Source organism: Pyrus communis, chromosome 5 (genome assembly GCF_963583255.1).
Source record: "Pyrus communis chromosome 5, drPyrComm1.1, whole genome shotgun sequence".
In the NCBI taxonomy this organism is placed as follows: domain Eukaryota; kingdom Viridiplantae; phylum Streptophyta; class Magnoliopsida; order Rosales; family Rosaceae; genus Pyrus; species Pyrus communis.
The window spans coordinates 2,016,852-2,032,384 of NC_084807.1; the positions used below are offsets into that span (position 1 = coordinate 2,016,852).

Consider the following 15,533-nt stretch of genomic DNA (forward strand, 5'->3'; position numbering starts at 1 on the left):
CCTCCCTCAGAGTTCTTCTCACTCTTCTTCCAACCTCCAACCTCCAACCAAATCAATCTATAACTAGGATAGAGAGATCATGAACCCTGAAAGCCTGATAGCTTCAGCGGCCATAAACATAGGGTTGGCTTTTTTCATCCTCACCCTCTTCTCCGTCCTCAAGAAACAACCCTCAAATGCCCCTATTTACTATCCTTGCCGCCTCTCTGAATCCCACCGCCAGAGCCACCGCCACATTCCCGACTTCGATGATAATTACGCCTCGTCGTCCGTCGGTTTCCGCCGCTTCCTTCCTTCTGTTACATGGATTTCCCGCGCGTTTCGCGTCTCCGAGGATGAAATCCTGCGATCAAATGGCCTCGACGCACTTATCATCATTAGGCTCTTCAAACTCGGGTTCGTTTTATTTTTATGCCTATGACATATTTACTGATTTGTCCACTTAATATTAGTTGGCTAGAAGGATGTGGTCTTCTCTATACTCAAAACCGGATTCTTTTAATTTAGATTAACTTAGTGTAACACGGATAATAATTAAATACATAAGTGAAAGTTCCGCTTAATCTTGAATTCTTAATGTTCGTTTTATTCTTACTAACGTTTTCTGCTTCTGTAAGATATATGTGAGATTTAAAAAAATGCATTATTTAATAAAATATGATGTGAAAACAAGTTATTGAAAGAAAAGTTAATGCATTAGTGCAAATGGTGAATTGGTGGTTAGTGCGTTCCTCTTCAACCAACTGCGTTTCGCGTTCAAACTCTCGCACTCCTTCTAGTGAATATTAGTTTAGAACATCGCTTGTACTCAAAGAAAAAGTTAAGGCATTAGTTAATGAGGAGAAAAGGCAGATTTTTATACGGACTAATATAGTTCTCGTTCTATATACAATACCAATATATAGAACTATATTGGTGTGTACAAAATAGAGGTTGGAGAAATCAAACCCATGATAATTTGAGATTGATTGGGTTCGTTATTTCAGTTATTTCTTTGGCATCTTTGAGTAAAGCATTTGTTGTATAGTTACAAATTGTAAGAATTCTTTTATGGCTACGGATGTACTTATATGAAATGTGAACACTGTAATTAACTATATCTTGATATATTTTTTTTCTTTGTAGTATCAAATTCTTTGTGGTATGCTCCCTTGTTGGATTGGCGGTACTTGTTCCAGTAAACTATAATGGCGGTCTTACAGCTATGAGCAACCATACCTTAGATTCTTTCTCAATATCTAACATTAGTCCGGGTTCCAACTGGTGAGACTGTCTTAGTCTTGCAGTTGATTGGATTCTGTCACAATTACTTTCGTTACCAAGTTTTCCAACTTCCACAGGCTTTGGGTGCACTTTTCATGTCTATGGTTTATATCTCTCTATGGCGTATACCTATTGCACAAGGTGAATGTTACACTCTTACAATCCATATAGTCAAGAATTAGTTAGTCTCTAAGAATAAGAAGCTATTTGTAATTAATAATGTTTGCTTCTTGGACCCTTAACACTCAGATGAGTTTACGTAACAGGTGACTTCCTGCATCGTTTCTTCTTCAGGAATATAAGGAGATTTTGGCTAAAAGGATTCAGCAACTTCTGAACATTAGGCATCAGCCTAATCAGTTTAGTGTTCTGGTTCGGGAAATTCCTTTCTGCAGCGAACACAAGTCTCGTGGGTGTTGTGTAAATAAGTTCTTCTCTAAGCATTACCCGTATGTGTATCATTCTTATCAGATTTTGTATGATGGAAAAGAATTTAAGGAGTTGATGGTAAGGCTTGAACATTTTCATCACATTAGCTCCCTGCATCAGTTTACTATGTTTTTATCCCTTGCACTCCGTTCTTTATATTTCGAATGTGAGATTAGAAATTAGAGAATTTACTTCCTGATAATTGTACGTGTTTATGCCTTCCTGATAATATGACATATCATGGGATTGTTTGCGAGGAGGGTTAATGATTAAACACATAGTAATAAGGACAATGGTTCATATTCTTGATGAGGGTTAATGGTTCTGTATTTTTATGGTAAATTGTCGAGTGTTAAAATGTGGAACTATGATTTGTTGTTAACGTTTATAGTTCTTATGGTTGATTATCCTTCTTTTAGTCTTACTGTATCATATATTTGATCGTCCTCTAATCAAGATACTATAATGTGAGCCATTGCTGTAACTGAAAACAATTTATGATTGTAGAACCAGGCAAAATCCATTGAAAAAAAGATAGAAGACTTGAGAAAGCGGTTTGTGGTCAAGAAACATAACAAAACCCCTTTGCTCTTGAATCCATCCCATGAAGATTCAGAGAAAATATTAGTCTATGAGGAAAATCTTGAAGAACTTCATCACAAGATACACCAATTACAGTGTGAAGATATGCTCCACGAAAAGGTGATTATCAGTGTTACTCGCCTTAATAACCCATCGTATAAAATAGTTTGGGAACATGTATGTTCTCTAGTTATTCATTTGTATATCTATCAGATGCACATGCCAAATAATTTTTATTATTTTAGTAGACTACTTGCTATAAGGAATATGTTCCTTTTGCTTTCTCTCCTCTCTCCACCACACACACCTTACACAAACAATTATAACCATCTTGTCACGCTCCTCGTTGTTTTCCGCTTCAAAACAAAACAAAAATAAATAAATGTCACAAGTCGTCAGCCTATTGTTATTCCACTAAAAAAGGCCTAATGTTATTGATTTTCAATAGTTCTTTCCATACCCATAGCTTACTTTCCCTTCATTATTGACAGTCCAGAATCATTTTCTCCCCTATTTTTACATAATCGTATACATTTAAGCAAACTAGACTCCATAAGTTAGTACAATAACCATCCTGAGTTCTTTTATATTTGTAGGAGTTGCCGGTCGCTTTTGTTACATTTAAGTCTCGGTTGGGTGCAGCCCTAGTTGCCCACTCTCAGCAGCACTCCAATCCGCTTCTTTGGATCACTGACGACGCTCCAGAGCCCAGGGATGTATCATGGAGAAATTTGGCAATCCCAGTCAGAGTTTTACCACTCTGCAATTTTGGAGTTATTGTTGCAGCCTCCCTTCTTACAATTTTCTTTGCCATCCCAGTCACTGCCGTCCAAGGAATTGCCAAATTTGAGAAATTAAAGAAATGGTTTCCTCCTGCCATGGCTTTACAGTTGATGTAAGATTTTCCTGTCGTTCTTTTTGCTTGAAAATCATGAGTGCTTGTTGAATCTTTGACTTATGGAATATAGGCCTTAATCATTGTTCTAAAAATCTCCGCCTAGCACCGCCTAGGCCCCGCTTAGGTGCTAGGCGGTTGGGCACCGTTCCGATTAATGCCTAGGTATTTGAAAATTAAGAAAGCGCGCCTAGAGCTGCTGAGGCGCCCGCCTATATTGTGACTCACTTGGACAGAAAATAGATGCCTTTCATTTTGCATTTTTTTTTAATAAATTGTAACAGAATTGTTGAATGCTTAAATGAATACACATTATATGCATGTTCCCCATGTTTTAATTATGTTCCAATACTTTCTAATATATGTCATTCTATTTTGTAGTTTAGAATGAAATTATATATATATTTTAAGTATAAACACACTTATTTACACAAAATATAATAGATTTACTTAAATCCGACTAGCGCCTAGCGTCTTTTAGAACCTTGGCCTTAATTAATGCAGCAATCTGACTATCAATTCATAACTTTTGGAACATTATATTAAACATTGAAATCACTAGTATAAAGATTTGAAAGAAAAATAGTTTCATCGATTTCATATAGAAGCCAATACATGCTATATTTAACAGTTGGAAGTTTGTTGTTGGTTAACAAAAAATATTCTCTTGAGCTAGCCTTGTAACGAAAGTAGTCCAGACTCCAGCCGTCCAATGAAGCAAAAAGTTGTCCTTAGAATTTTCGTATATTAGTGAATTGAATATTCATGGTTCTGAATTCAGAGCTTCTCTAAGCAAACTTTGTACTGCTTTTGTTATAGCTAGTGTTTATGATTTTGACATCTTAGATAATGTTGATATGTACAGACCAGGGTTAAGCTCTGTCATAACGGGATATCTTCCGAGTGCCGTTCTGAAATTGTTTATCTACATTGTTCCATTTGCGATGCTCGGATTGGCTAAACTATCAGGATGTATCTCAAAGAGCAGGGAGGAGATAAAAGCATGCAACATGGTTTTTTATTTCCTAGTTGGAAACGTCTTCTTTTGGAGCTTGTTATCTGGCTCTTTATTAGATGAAATTGGTGAATCTTTTACTCACCCAAAAGATTTCCCCAGTCGCCTTGCTAGAGCTGTCTCTGCTCAAGTGAGTTGTTCTTAAACTTTGTAATATTCAGTTTACGTATCGTTTTATTTGACTGTCTTCATAATTTTCAAAGATATTTCAGTGTTGCTTTTTTCTTAACCTTGTATAAATTTTAAATAGTTGTGGATTCTCAGATTATTTTTTATTTTTTCTTTATTGACTTCCACTTTATTTTTTATGTTTCAGGCAGATTTCTTTGTGACATATATTTTGACAGATGGGCTATCGGGGTTTTCGTTGGAGATCCTTCAACCTGGATTGCTTTGTTGGGATGCTATAAGGTCCTGTACATATGGTCGTGGAAAAGAGAAAACTCCTTATCTTTATTCGTTACCTTACTTCAGAATCATTCCTTTAGTCTCGCTGTCTGTGCTGATCGGTACAGTATATGCAGTTGTGGCACCACTTCTGCTCCCATTTTTGATTGTATACTTCTTGCTCGGCTATGCTGTATTCATAAATCAGGTTAACTTCCCCAATTTTGCATACATTATCAAAGTCTTTGTTATCGTTCCTGTGAATACGTCTGTTCATGTAAATTCACTGCTCCTAAATTCTTTTGGTTCGTTTTTTAGGTCTGCTTTTTCATTTCTTCTCCCACTTAACATTTGTAATCTAAACAAAATTTCGGAGAAACAACGAGACCAAGATTTTCGTCTTCTTTTCAAAAAGTGCTTGCGAATATACTTAATTTATTTTTATGTAATTGGAAGTCAAATCTATGTAAAAGCTACATTTATCCACTGCTCAATATAGGGTGTCGAATACTTATCATTCTAGAAACATTTTCGCATTTAGATGCAGCCTAAGGTTCAGTTGTCAGAAATTTTATTGGCACCTTTTCGATGCTTGAAACCGTTACTTGTCATAGCTCTTAGAAAGCTACCAGCAGCACAAGTTGTAAGGGAATGTGCCAAAATACCTTATCAACCTTACCGTAGGGGAACATGGGTCAAAACAGGCAGTCTAATAGTCAATCTAGTGCCTTTGGGTTGGGGTCCGCCCCGGAGGTTAGACCGCTTGTGTTCAACTACAAGTACTGTATATATTTGCACCTCTGACTTTAAAAACTTATTTTGTGCACTTTGATATCAAGTACAAGTGTTACAGACTTCTGATATGTTGCAGATTGACGATGTTTATGAGACTATTTATGAGACATGTGGACAGTATTGGCCTTACATCCATCATTATATTCTCGTTGCAATAATTCTCATGCAAATCACTATGATTGGTCTTTTCGGATTGAAATCAAAACCAGCTGCATCCATTTCCACAATTCCACTTCTGGTGCTGACGTTGATGTTTAATGCATACTGCAAGATGCGTTTTCTTCCCGCATTCCACCTTTTATCTATTCAGGTATATTTCTGAAATTATTTTTGTATATTTAGTGAATTGTGATGGAAACAACACTTACATATTGCAGCATGTTTCTTGAATCAATCTGTTAACTTGCTTTGGTTAAAGCCATCTTTAAGTATTTCCTAGGGTGCTTTTTTTTTTATCAACTAAGAATGATTGAATTTTTCATAGTCTTGAGTTTGTCCAAATTTTTAACTTACATTGAATTGACACTTCCTTTCAGAATGCCAAGGAATTTGATGAATTAGATGAGAAGTGCAATCAGGTGGAGTTTAACTATGAGAATGCTAGCACTGCTTATTGCCCCCCTTGTCTACGTCCCTTGAATTGCATGGAACCAGGGTCAAGCCACACACCGCCCTTAACTACTTCATCATCTTTTTAAACTCAAGCTCCCCCAATACTCCTCTTTTTTCGATGTGGAAAATCAGGTGTAACTGCTTTTTACGTGTTTCATCACCAAGTCAGAAGCTTCTCGCAGTGCAAGGTATTGACACATATAGCAAGGCCTAGAGACAGAAATAGATATATATAGCTGCGTTCAGATTGGTTCTGCAGTACATAGGTAGGTGGAAATATGTACTCATCCTATTTTGATAACGTCAATCTTCCGTAGCGTAGTAGCAACATTGATGATGTGATCAAGTTAATTCCTTGTTATAGTTGAATAACCTATATATACCTTGAGTTACAAGTTAAAGCAATAAAAGATGTTAGTCGATCGAGTCATGCTAGTATTGTTTGGCTGAAGACGCATCTTCCGTTTGATGGTTCACTTGATGCACCGTCTTTCTTTTACATAAAGAAATTTGTAAAGAACCCGAGAAACATACTTCGAAATTTTTATGTACATAACCATTTATTCGTTTTCTCAAACACAAGAATGGATAGCATATGTGTTGTAGTGTAGCCCGTGAGAAATGACACACCTTGGAAGGGAAATTTGTATATGTTCTTTGACTGGTGAGCATGAAAATGTGAGTTGGATGTCAGTTTAGTACATTAAAGTTAAAACTTTTGACTTATACGATCAACTTCGAAGTTAGGTTCCTTTCAGTAGAGTACTAATTGTTGAACTGCACTGGTAACCAAAGATTTCAAAGTGTTGCTCCCAAAAGTTTGGTTAAGGGCATGTGCTTGTCTGGGAGAAAAATCGGCGGTATGACTGCCAGTTGAGGATGTTAAGTGATAAATAATAGGGAGTTTTAACGAAAAGTCTGTGGTATTGTTCATTTTAACGAAAAATTACATTTTTACACTAAAAAGTCAAACTTTGTAGTATTCATTTTACCCTTTATTTTGTCCTTATCGTTAAAACTCAAAGTTTTCAAGCCATTTTCATTAATTTTTCTTAAATAATAATGTAAGGGATCCAATCTTGACAAGTTTAGTTTAAAAATGTAACGTGCCCCTACAATGTCCTACCAAGGGGGAACAATATAGTGATGAACATATGACTGAAAGGGCTTCAACTGGAAATGCGTAAAATCAGGAATAAGCCCATGCATTGCCCATATGGGCTTCAGTAGTAGGCTATCATATGTGTGAAGCCTAACAGTTACACGTGTTTTATATTATTCAATTTATATTGTTCACGTGTTAGGCTTAAAAATTTGTCACACGTGAGGTGGTTTTGAGAGTATTAATCTCTCATCAGAATGGACCTTGGTTGTGTTTATAAATAATTAGGCTACTCCCTATTTGCCAATTGGTTTTATGGTAAAACCTCAACTTCTTCCAAGTTTTCTTAATTTTTAGTGTAATTATAGTGGATTCTAATTCTATTTTCCCGTTCATTGCACTAGACGTTCAAGCTTGCAACCTTGTTTTCAAGGTGACTCAAATGCTTGAGCATGTGCACCAAACATTTTAGCTTGCAACAGAATTTCTAATTATTGAAGAGTACGAAAATACTACACTGGGAAATTAAGCAAACATATTACAAAATACTTCCATTCCTACTTGTACCTTGGTCTTTTGCAATAAAATTTAACACATGTTGTGAAAAGATGCAAGTTTTGGGATAGTATGAGCTGCTGACCTGTCTCTCTGAATCTCACACAAAAAAAAAAATAAATAAATAAATAAATGAAGTAGCTCATATTTATTTCATTATTAAAAAAATGGTTCTTTGCTTGCTTGCTAAATTTAGCAGGTACTTCGTTCTTTTCTTTGGCACTCACCATATGAGTACTAATATCAGGAAACACCAATGTGCTCCTGATCTCATTCCTAAGGGTTGAAGTTGATCCTTTGGACTGAAGGAAAAGTAATATATATTTTTAATTTATTAATGCAAAGCTTGTATTACAAAGTACTTACATAACAGCAAAACCAAAAGTACAACAACACAACACAAAATCTCAAGATAATAAAGTTACAATCCATGTAGGACTTTATTACATACTCGTAAATACCTTCCTGCGCTACTCATCTCTTATTTGGAAGGGAAAACTAGCAAGTCTAGCTTTAGGGAACAATGGGAGGAAATGGCTTCCCAAGGAATGGATGTGGAGGAAATGGCTTCTTGAATGTTGGAATCGGCTTCTTGAAGATAGGATCGGGAAATGGCTTCTTGTAAACTGGAATTGGTGGAGGAAGTGGCTTCTTGTAAACAGGAATAGGTGGTAGAATTGGCTTCTTGAATTTTGGAAGTGGAGGGAAAATTGGCTTCTTCGGAAATGGCTTTACTTCCACAACCGGAACCGGCGGATAATCCGGCTTCTTAAAGGGAGGAATCTTGAAGACCGGAACTGGTGGAGGGAGTGGCTTCTTGTAGATTGGGATGAGGGGTGGCAGTGGCTTCTTGAAAAAGGGCTCTGGTGGAAATGGCTTCTTTACAATGGGAATCTTGGGTAGAGGTGGCTTCTTGAAGAAGGGCTTGTGTGCAAGCACTTTAAATTTCTCTTCTTCATTGACTTCTGCGGCTTCTGCTTTTTGCAACTCTTCATTATGGACATAGTATAGACACAGAGACATGCATAAGATTATTACGTAAGAGGAAAAAAACAAATGTATGATTAACTAATAACGAAGACTATATAAAAATGATTATTAAAGAACTACTACTTAATCACACATTAGACTAATGGTAAAGGGAACTAACATTAGTTTGGAAATTGTTTTTTGCTATATATCCACGCAAGTATAGGGAGATTTAATTGGCGGTCCACTTAGCAATGTATTCCAATGTTTTGAACCGTGTAGTATTTACTATTTAGGTCTTTTAAAAAAAAATTAACATTGCTAAAAACCATGTAAATACAAAATCATATAACCACTAAATTAAATTGTTGTCATTTTAATGTTTCTTTGAAATACTTTGTTTTTCTTAAAGTAAACTCTCTATATATGTATATAGATTACCTGAAAAAGTTTTGGCTCCCGCTTGTTCTCCAGCTAGCTCAATGGTCTCCCCATTGGTATAGCAGAAGCTTGCAGCAAAGAAGCAGAACCAGAGAGCCAGAAGAGCCCCTTGGAAAGCAACAGGAATCTGCATTGAGAATTAAGCACTTTCTAATGCTACCGCTGGATATACTAACAGTGCAAAAGTGCTTAATCCAAACGTATCATTTCGTTTTGGTGCTTTTTATCAGCTCCTCGGGCCTTGTTATATATAGCATGTTTGATGAGCTGCTTGGGAGGCTTAGTCCTTGTTGATTAATTGAGGATTTGACATTAATATTGGCAAAACGGTGCTAGGACTGTAGAATGATGCAACGTTGCAGGCTTGCAGCAGTGAGTATTAAATGATACCCAACATGTCATAATACCAGCTAAAAAAATAATATATTTTGTCGTGTTCTTTCACTTATTTTATAACATATAAAATACTCGTTTAAATATTAACATTGGAAAAAAATTCTCCATACTCACCTGCTTTTGCGGCTCAATGATAATTATTATTATTGAATGGGATTCTATATCCCTAACTGTTACCAGTACTATTTAGCTTTTTGCTTTTCCAATTTTGCCAACCGGAATTAATGCTGGGAAAGACTTATTTGAGGCTTTTCAGTTCAACTCTGTTGAAATATAACTTGGCCGGTGTGCGACTATCAACCGAACATTTTCTTTTATCAACGCTAGAGGATTTATTTAAACTTGAGAGTTGGAACATTTTCTACTTTCTAACACTAAGAAGAAAAATATCATAACACTAATTTTTTTAATGAAATGATAAAAACGGATTAGGCGAGTCGAACTACACATAGGATTTAGTTGTCGGACTACAACGATAGCCTTACTCTCTAAACTCGCACGTGACGGTTAGAAAAAATCAAGATCCCAAAATTAGCTATCAACTACAAAATAAGTTATTTCCCTTGAATTACTTATTCCTCATCCCAACAGATTAGCTTATCAACTCCCTGAACAATATAATAAGGCATATTTGATATTTGGGATTGAATTACAATGGATAACCCATTATATTTAAGGCATATTGAAGGTTTAGGGTCTAGGGTATAAGAAGAAAATTTATACCTTCAATCCTATATGCAATGATTACTCGTTAAGAAAACTTATACTTTCAATCCTCCTACAAATTGGTAGAATCCAGGTCCTATTTTATCCCCTCAAAATGAGACCTATCCCTTGCATATAGCGGTTTTGTACCTATATACAAGGTATATTCACCTTGACCTTCGATATACCTTTCATTTTGTAGGGATTAAAAGAGGACCAAGCAAGAGAAACTTACCCTTTCGGATCCTACCATTTTGTTGGAGGATTGAAATGATTAAATTTTCTTAATCAATAATCCATCTTTTATGTTTAAGTTTAACACAAGTTTTTCATTTCTTTACTTCAACACACTTTGAACTTGAATAATATGAGTTATCTATTTCAATCAATTCTACAAACCAAACGAGGTCTAAGAATCTTTTGTGAAAACATAACATGTGATACATGGTCCCATAAAAATAAATATATTTTGGTTCAATCATTTGTTCATATAATCTCAGTAAAAGGCTTTACTGTAAGTTGGTCCCATTTTGGCATTTGGATGTTAAAGTTTACAAACCAAAGCATAACTAGTGATGCTTCGAGGAAAAAAGGTTAGTGATGCTAAATTTAATTATTATTTTTACATGTTGGAAAAGGTCCCATGCAATGCATATTCGTATACGTTCCATCCCCTTGTTTAGAAATGCTGGGAAACGATAACTAGGAACCACCTTTTATTTTCTTTCCAATGTCTAGTTTGAGTGTCTGTACTAGTACACAAAAATATTTTTGAATGTCTTCGATATTATTTACATTAAGAAGTTAGGAAGTGTAATAAACCTCATAATGGGCTAACCATAATTATTGGTCCAAAATTCGCGTTCGGGAAGAATCGAAACTAAGACTTTTCACTTACAAGTGAAGAGGAATATTACTAGTAGTAAATATGGTAATTTTTTTCAAATTCACTTTCAAGCATATAATTAATGTTCATCCAAGTATTTAATAAGTTTCTTTCAATTTATTTGAAAGATAAATAGAAAATAGAAAACTGACTATTTTCTGTTTAAATGAAAGTCACAACCTAGGCGGATTCTTAGATGGTTCTAGGCGGGTCTAAGCACACACCTTTTATTTTTTGAACGCCCAAAGATTATTGTGGCGGTAGCCAACCACCTAGGTAGCTGTAGGCGGGGACTGCTTTTAATGAAAAGTAATTAAGTGTTTCATACTCATTCACGATCCCTTAATTCGCGAACCAAATGGGTCCTCAATATTACTCCTAAATAAAATTTGAACTAAGCACATTTGTTATAGTCAAGAATCTAAGATCTTAGAATTTGTTTTGACGTTATAGAATGCAACCTGTGCTCTGTTCCTTCCTCATACAACACTTGCAGAACTTCAAACAAACTCTGTTTATTACCTGTTCACAACTCAAAAACAAGAAAACCGTATGCCGACTTACTGGAGCTACCAAATGCAGTCTAGAGGTCCAAGCAAGAAAATTGGACGATCAATGGTTCGTTATCAACTTCATTGATCATCTCTAGTCTCCACTAAATGGTTGAATATATCGATCCAATCCATTAAACAAATGTCGCCCCAGGAATTAATGAAGGTAAAGTTACAAAGACTTTCCGTGTCCATGTCCTGCATTCTATCTTTGCAAATCGACACTTTAAGAGTTATCTGGGGTTAAGTCCCAAACTCATTTCTGTTTCAGCTTAAACAGACATCACTAAATTTGAATGAACTCAACTCCAGGTACTATCGCATTCATTAGTTCTATAACTTTCTTATAATTTTCTAATACCTGGTGAGCAGGAGCTTGCAGGCGAGCTTGAGGTAGAGGCAGTTTTCCAAACAAAGATGGCTACGAGTGATAATGGCAGATGAAGAACTGCAAGGATAAGTGCAATACAGCATGCTCTTGAAAACTCTTCCTATTTCAAGATAACATCTCTGAAGCTTGCTTAGATTGAACTCAAACACAACCATATTTCAAGACGATGTCTATTTTGAAATCAATCACTACAGCAAAACTGCGAACAAAACCAGCTGAAGAGAGCATTCAAGTTTAATGTTTCAACAGAGATAACGATCAGAATCAATATGGAAGCATATCAAGAAGACAATGCCTTATCCTCCAGCAGATATGCCTAAGTCAGGATACGACTGATCAACAACACATCAAAAAACAGCCTATAGGTCAGATAAAATGACAGCGAAGAAGAATATGCAAGCACAAGCAACGCCAGAAAGTTTAACAAACAGTAGAAACATGGAAAGGGATAGTACTAATGTTTCACATTGAAGAAACAAAATAGCTATAGTAACAAATTGAAAAATACCAAAGCTTCAGTATTGATTCAGTTTCCAACTTGAACTATAGATAATTAATTATCTACACTGCCAGAGACAACTGAATAATAGTTTAACAGAATACAAATTCATATCTGTTTTAAATAGGAATAATCAGGTTTAGGATAAATACTCAAAGAGTTAAGCCTTCACTTCCACTTGTTTCGGTCCTTGCGGCAAAAATGCGGGTATCTCATTATGCACGGTAGATTTTTTCTTGTTCTCGTACAGTGGATTTGAGGTCAAGATCCTCAAACCCGAATTCCCCTTGATCTCCAAAACTTCAGGCAAGCCATTTGTACACCCCTTTGACATCCCTACATCAATCCGAATTGCTCGCTCGTTGCAAACACCATTAATCCCAAACTCTTGAATTGTATGACCCATAATCATCCTCTTTGCGCCCGGAATGGTAGCTAAAACATGTTCAAGTGCTGAGCAATCACATTTATCCTCGTATTCATGCGAAAATTTCCTCAGCCAAACAACAGAATTAGCACCTCGACAATACTCAGGCGCGATTCTTCCCTTCAACCCATGAATCCACTCCCTCAGCTCCTCATTGATCTTCTCCAGACCATATGAAACGTGTTGGCCCAAAAGCCCGCCGTGGACGAAAACAGAGTCCCCCACAACCAACACAGCCACATTGTTGGACAAGAACCGCGCCGAAATTGGACCCGATGGCCTCAATGCTGCAACTCTAGCCCTAAACCCATGAGCAAACTCTTCCTTCACATTCTTAAACCCTAAGGGCACCCCATCAAAGGGATCCTTCGGCTTTCCCAACCCTTTACAGAGCGATTTCATTCGGTTCCCAATGCCATACCAGTCAGCCCAAACCCTGAACTCATCCAAACCCTTGCGGGTCACAAACCTGAAATCTCCTTCCACGTTCATGATCTCGTGGTTGCCGTGCATCGTAATCACCGTGCCGCCGCACCTGGCGGCTTCTCGTTTCAATTTCTCGAGATAATAGAGGATTTTAATCTCGTCGCCGCCCCGGTCCAGCACGTCGCCAATCTGGACCACGGTGGTGGACCCTCCGACCCATTTACCCGACTCCGGGTCAACCAATTTAGCAAGCCTTAGCGATTCCTTGGTCTTCTCCAGGTCGCCGTGGAGATCGCCGATCGCGACCAACCGGTCCTGCGGGGGGTAATAGGTTTGGAGTGGTGGACGCAAGGGCAGGGGATCGTTGGAGCTGTGGCAGGCAGTGAGGGCATTTTTGTGATTTTGAGGGGAGGCGGGAAGGGGATGATTGGGGGTTTGGGGCAAGAGGAAGAGGCCGCCGCTGACGGAGAAATCGACGAAGGTGTCGACGAAAGAGGAGAGGAGATTGGGAACGTCTTTGCATGACGTGAAGGAAGAGTCCTCTGGTGGTGGTGGTGGTGATGCGGCGTCTTCCTTCATTTTTCCGCCACCGAGTCTTTTCTTTGCCGGTCCATGTAAAGACGGTTAAAAGGGGCTCACCATCGGTGATTTTGTTTTAGAATCGAATATCCTTTTAAAATGACTAGAAATATTTTTAGAGAAATACATCCAAACGAGTTTTAAAAATTTTTGGGTAGAATTATCTCAATTATTGGTCATTAACAGTTTCATACCTTATTTTTAAAAAGTTTCAATGTCATACCGTATTTTCGAATTTGTTGCAATGTCATATATTTTGTCAGTTGACTGTCAATTCCTCTGCTAAATGCTGACGTGACACACTTTCTAGTAAAAAACTCAAAAAATATTATTAAAAACTTTAAAAAAGAATCATTTAATATTTTTTTAATTATTAAATAATAATTGATTAAAGAAAAGTTATTAAAAATTTTAAAAAAAAACCCTAGACCGTGTTCATCTTCCTCACCCCACCCCCTACAACCCAGAAAGGAAGAAGAAGAAGGGGGCAAAAAAAAAAAAAAAAAAAAAAAAAAGCCCATCCCATGTTTGTCTTCCCCCACTCCCCGTCAACCCAAAAAGAAGGAAGAAGAAGAAGAAAAAAAAAAAAAAAAATCATCTTCATTCTTCATCTTCTTTCTTTCTGGGTTGCATGGGACGAGGGGAGAAGAGGGTGGAGGGAGGGGGAAGACGAACATGGGTGGGTTTTATTATTATTTTAATATTTAAAAAATATTAAATGATTTTTTTTTTAGTTTTTAATAATATTTTATTAGCTTTTTAATAGAAAGTGTGTTACGTCACAAGCTACGTCAGCATTTAACGGAGAAATTGGAAGACAACTGATGGAAGGTATGAGATTGTAACAAATTCGTAGATGAGGTATGACATTGAAATTTTTTAAAGACGAGGTATGAAACTGTTCATGACCAATAGTTGAGGTAGTTCTGTGTAATTTACCCAAACTTTTTTTTTATCATATCTGCATTAAAGCCAAGGGACATAACAAAGCCAATTGTTAATCGATGACTATTAGGATCATTAGCCCAATCAACATCGGTATGACCCTTCAAATCAAGCAATCCATACCGAAAATAGAGACCAAGATGCAAAGTGCCTCGGGATACCGTAAGGGACCTAAGGGTAATACTAGGTAGACTAAATTTGTAAACTAGGGTAATACTAGGTAGACTAAATTTGTAAACTAACTTTGCAAACTATGTTATGTGTCATCAATAAGAAATAAATCATACCATTAACTTTAATGTCATTTATGCATAATTCTCATAAATCTCATTTTGTTGTGGAACTGTTACTACCACTCCAAACTTTCTACAATTAAAAGAAAATACATTTTTAAGAAGTGTATGATGATTTTTGGAGTGGTAGTAACAGTTTCGCAACAAAATGAGATTCATGAAAATTGTGCATAAACTGACAAACCTGAACTGACAAAATAGGCAATATCGGACTAGTGATGCAGTGTTTACAATCTAACATATAAGCTTACAGCAAATCTGTAATGTATATGGAGTCATGGACTGAGTGACAAACCAACCTTAATGTTGATACTTAATATGTGAGCAAGAATTCCCAATTCCTTCATGTCAAGTGCTTAAGACAACCGAGTAGCAACAGCTTGAACATCA

At 36.6% G+C, this 15,533-nt stretch overlaps 3 protein-coding genes across 3 annotated transcripts; 1 reads left to right on the plus strand and 2 right to left on the minus strand.

The window, feature by feature from the left end:
• Positions 1 to 79: 79 nt before the first annotated feature.
• Positions 80 to 6,375, plus strand: LOC137733224 (CSC1-like protein At3g54510). Its single transcript, XM_068472377.1, has 10 exons — positions 80 to 396; positions 1,126 to 1,263; positions 1,341 to 1,404; positions 1,558 to 1,770; positions 2,200 to 2,394; positions 2,871 to 3,169; positions 4,035 to 4,314; positions 4,501 to 4,779; positions 5,443 to 5,676; positions 5,903 to 6,375. Exons 1-10 carry the CDS (start codon positions 80 to 82, stop codon positions 6,062 to 6,064), a joined length of 2,181 nt encoding a protein of 726 aa, XP_068328478.1. The 3' UTR covers positions 6,065 to 6,375.
• Positions 6,376 to 7,944: 1,569 nt separating this feature from the next.
• On the minus strand, positions 7,945 to 9,252 carry LOC137735280 (proline-rich protein 4-like). Its single transcript, XM_068474694.1, has 2 exons — positions 9,046 to 9,252; positions 7,945 to 8,624 (listed from the first exon to the last, which is right to left on the minus strand). Exons 1-2 carry the CDS (start codon positions 9,176 to 9,178, stop codon positions 8,149 to 8,151), a joined length of 609 nt encoding a protein of 202 aa, XP_068330795.1. The 5' UTR covers positions 9,179 to 9,252; the 3' UTR covers positions 7,945 to 8,148.
• Positions 9,253 to 12,464: 3,212 nt separating this feature from the next.
• On the minus strand, positions 12,465 to 13,965 carry LOC137734787 (shewanella-like protein phosphatase 2). Its single transcript, XM_068474070.1, has one exon. It carries the CDS (start codon positions 13,903 to 13,905, stop codon positions 12,634 to 12,636), a length of 1,272 nt encoding a protein of 423 aa, XP_068330171.1. The 5' UTR covers positions 13,906 to 13,965; the 3' UTR covers positions 12,465 to 12,633.
• Between the last annotated feature and the right edge of the window lie 1,568 nt (positions 13,966 to 15,533).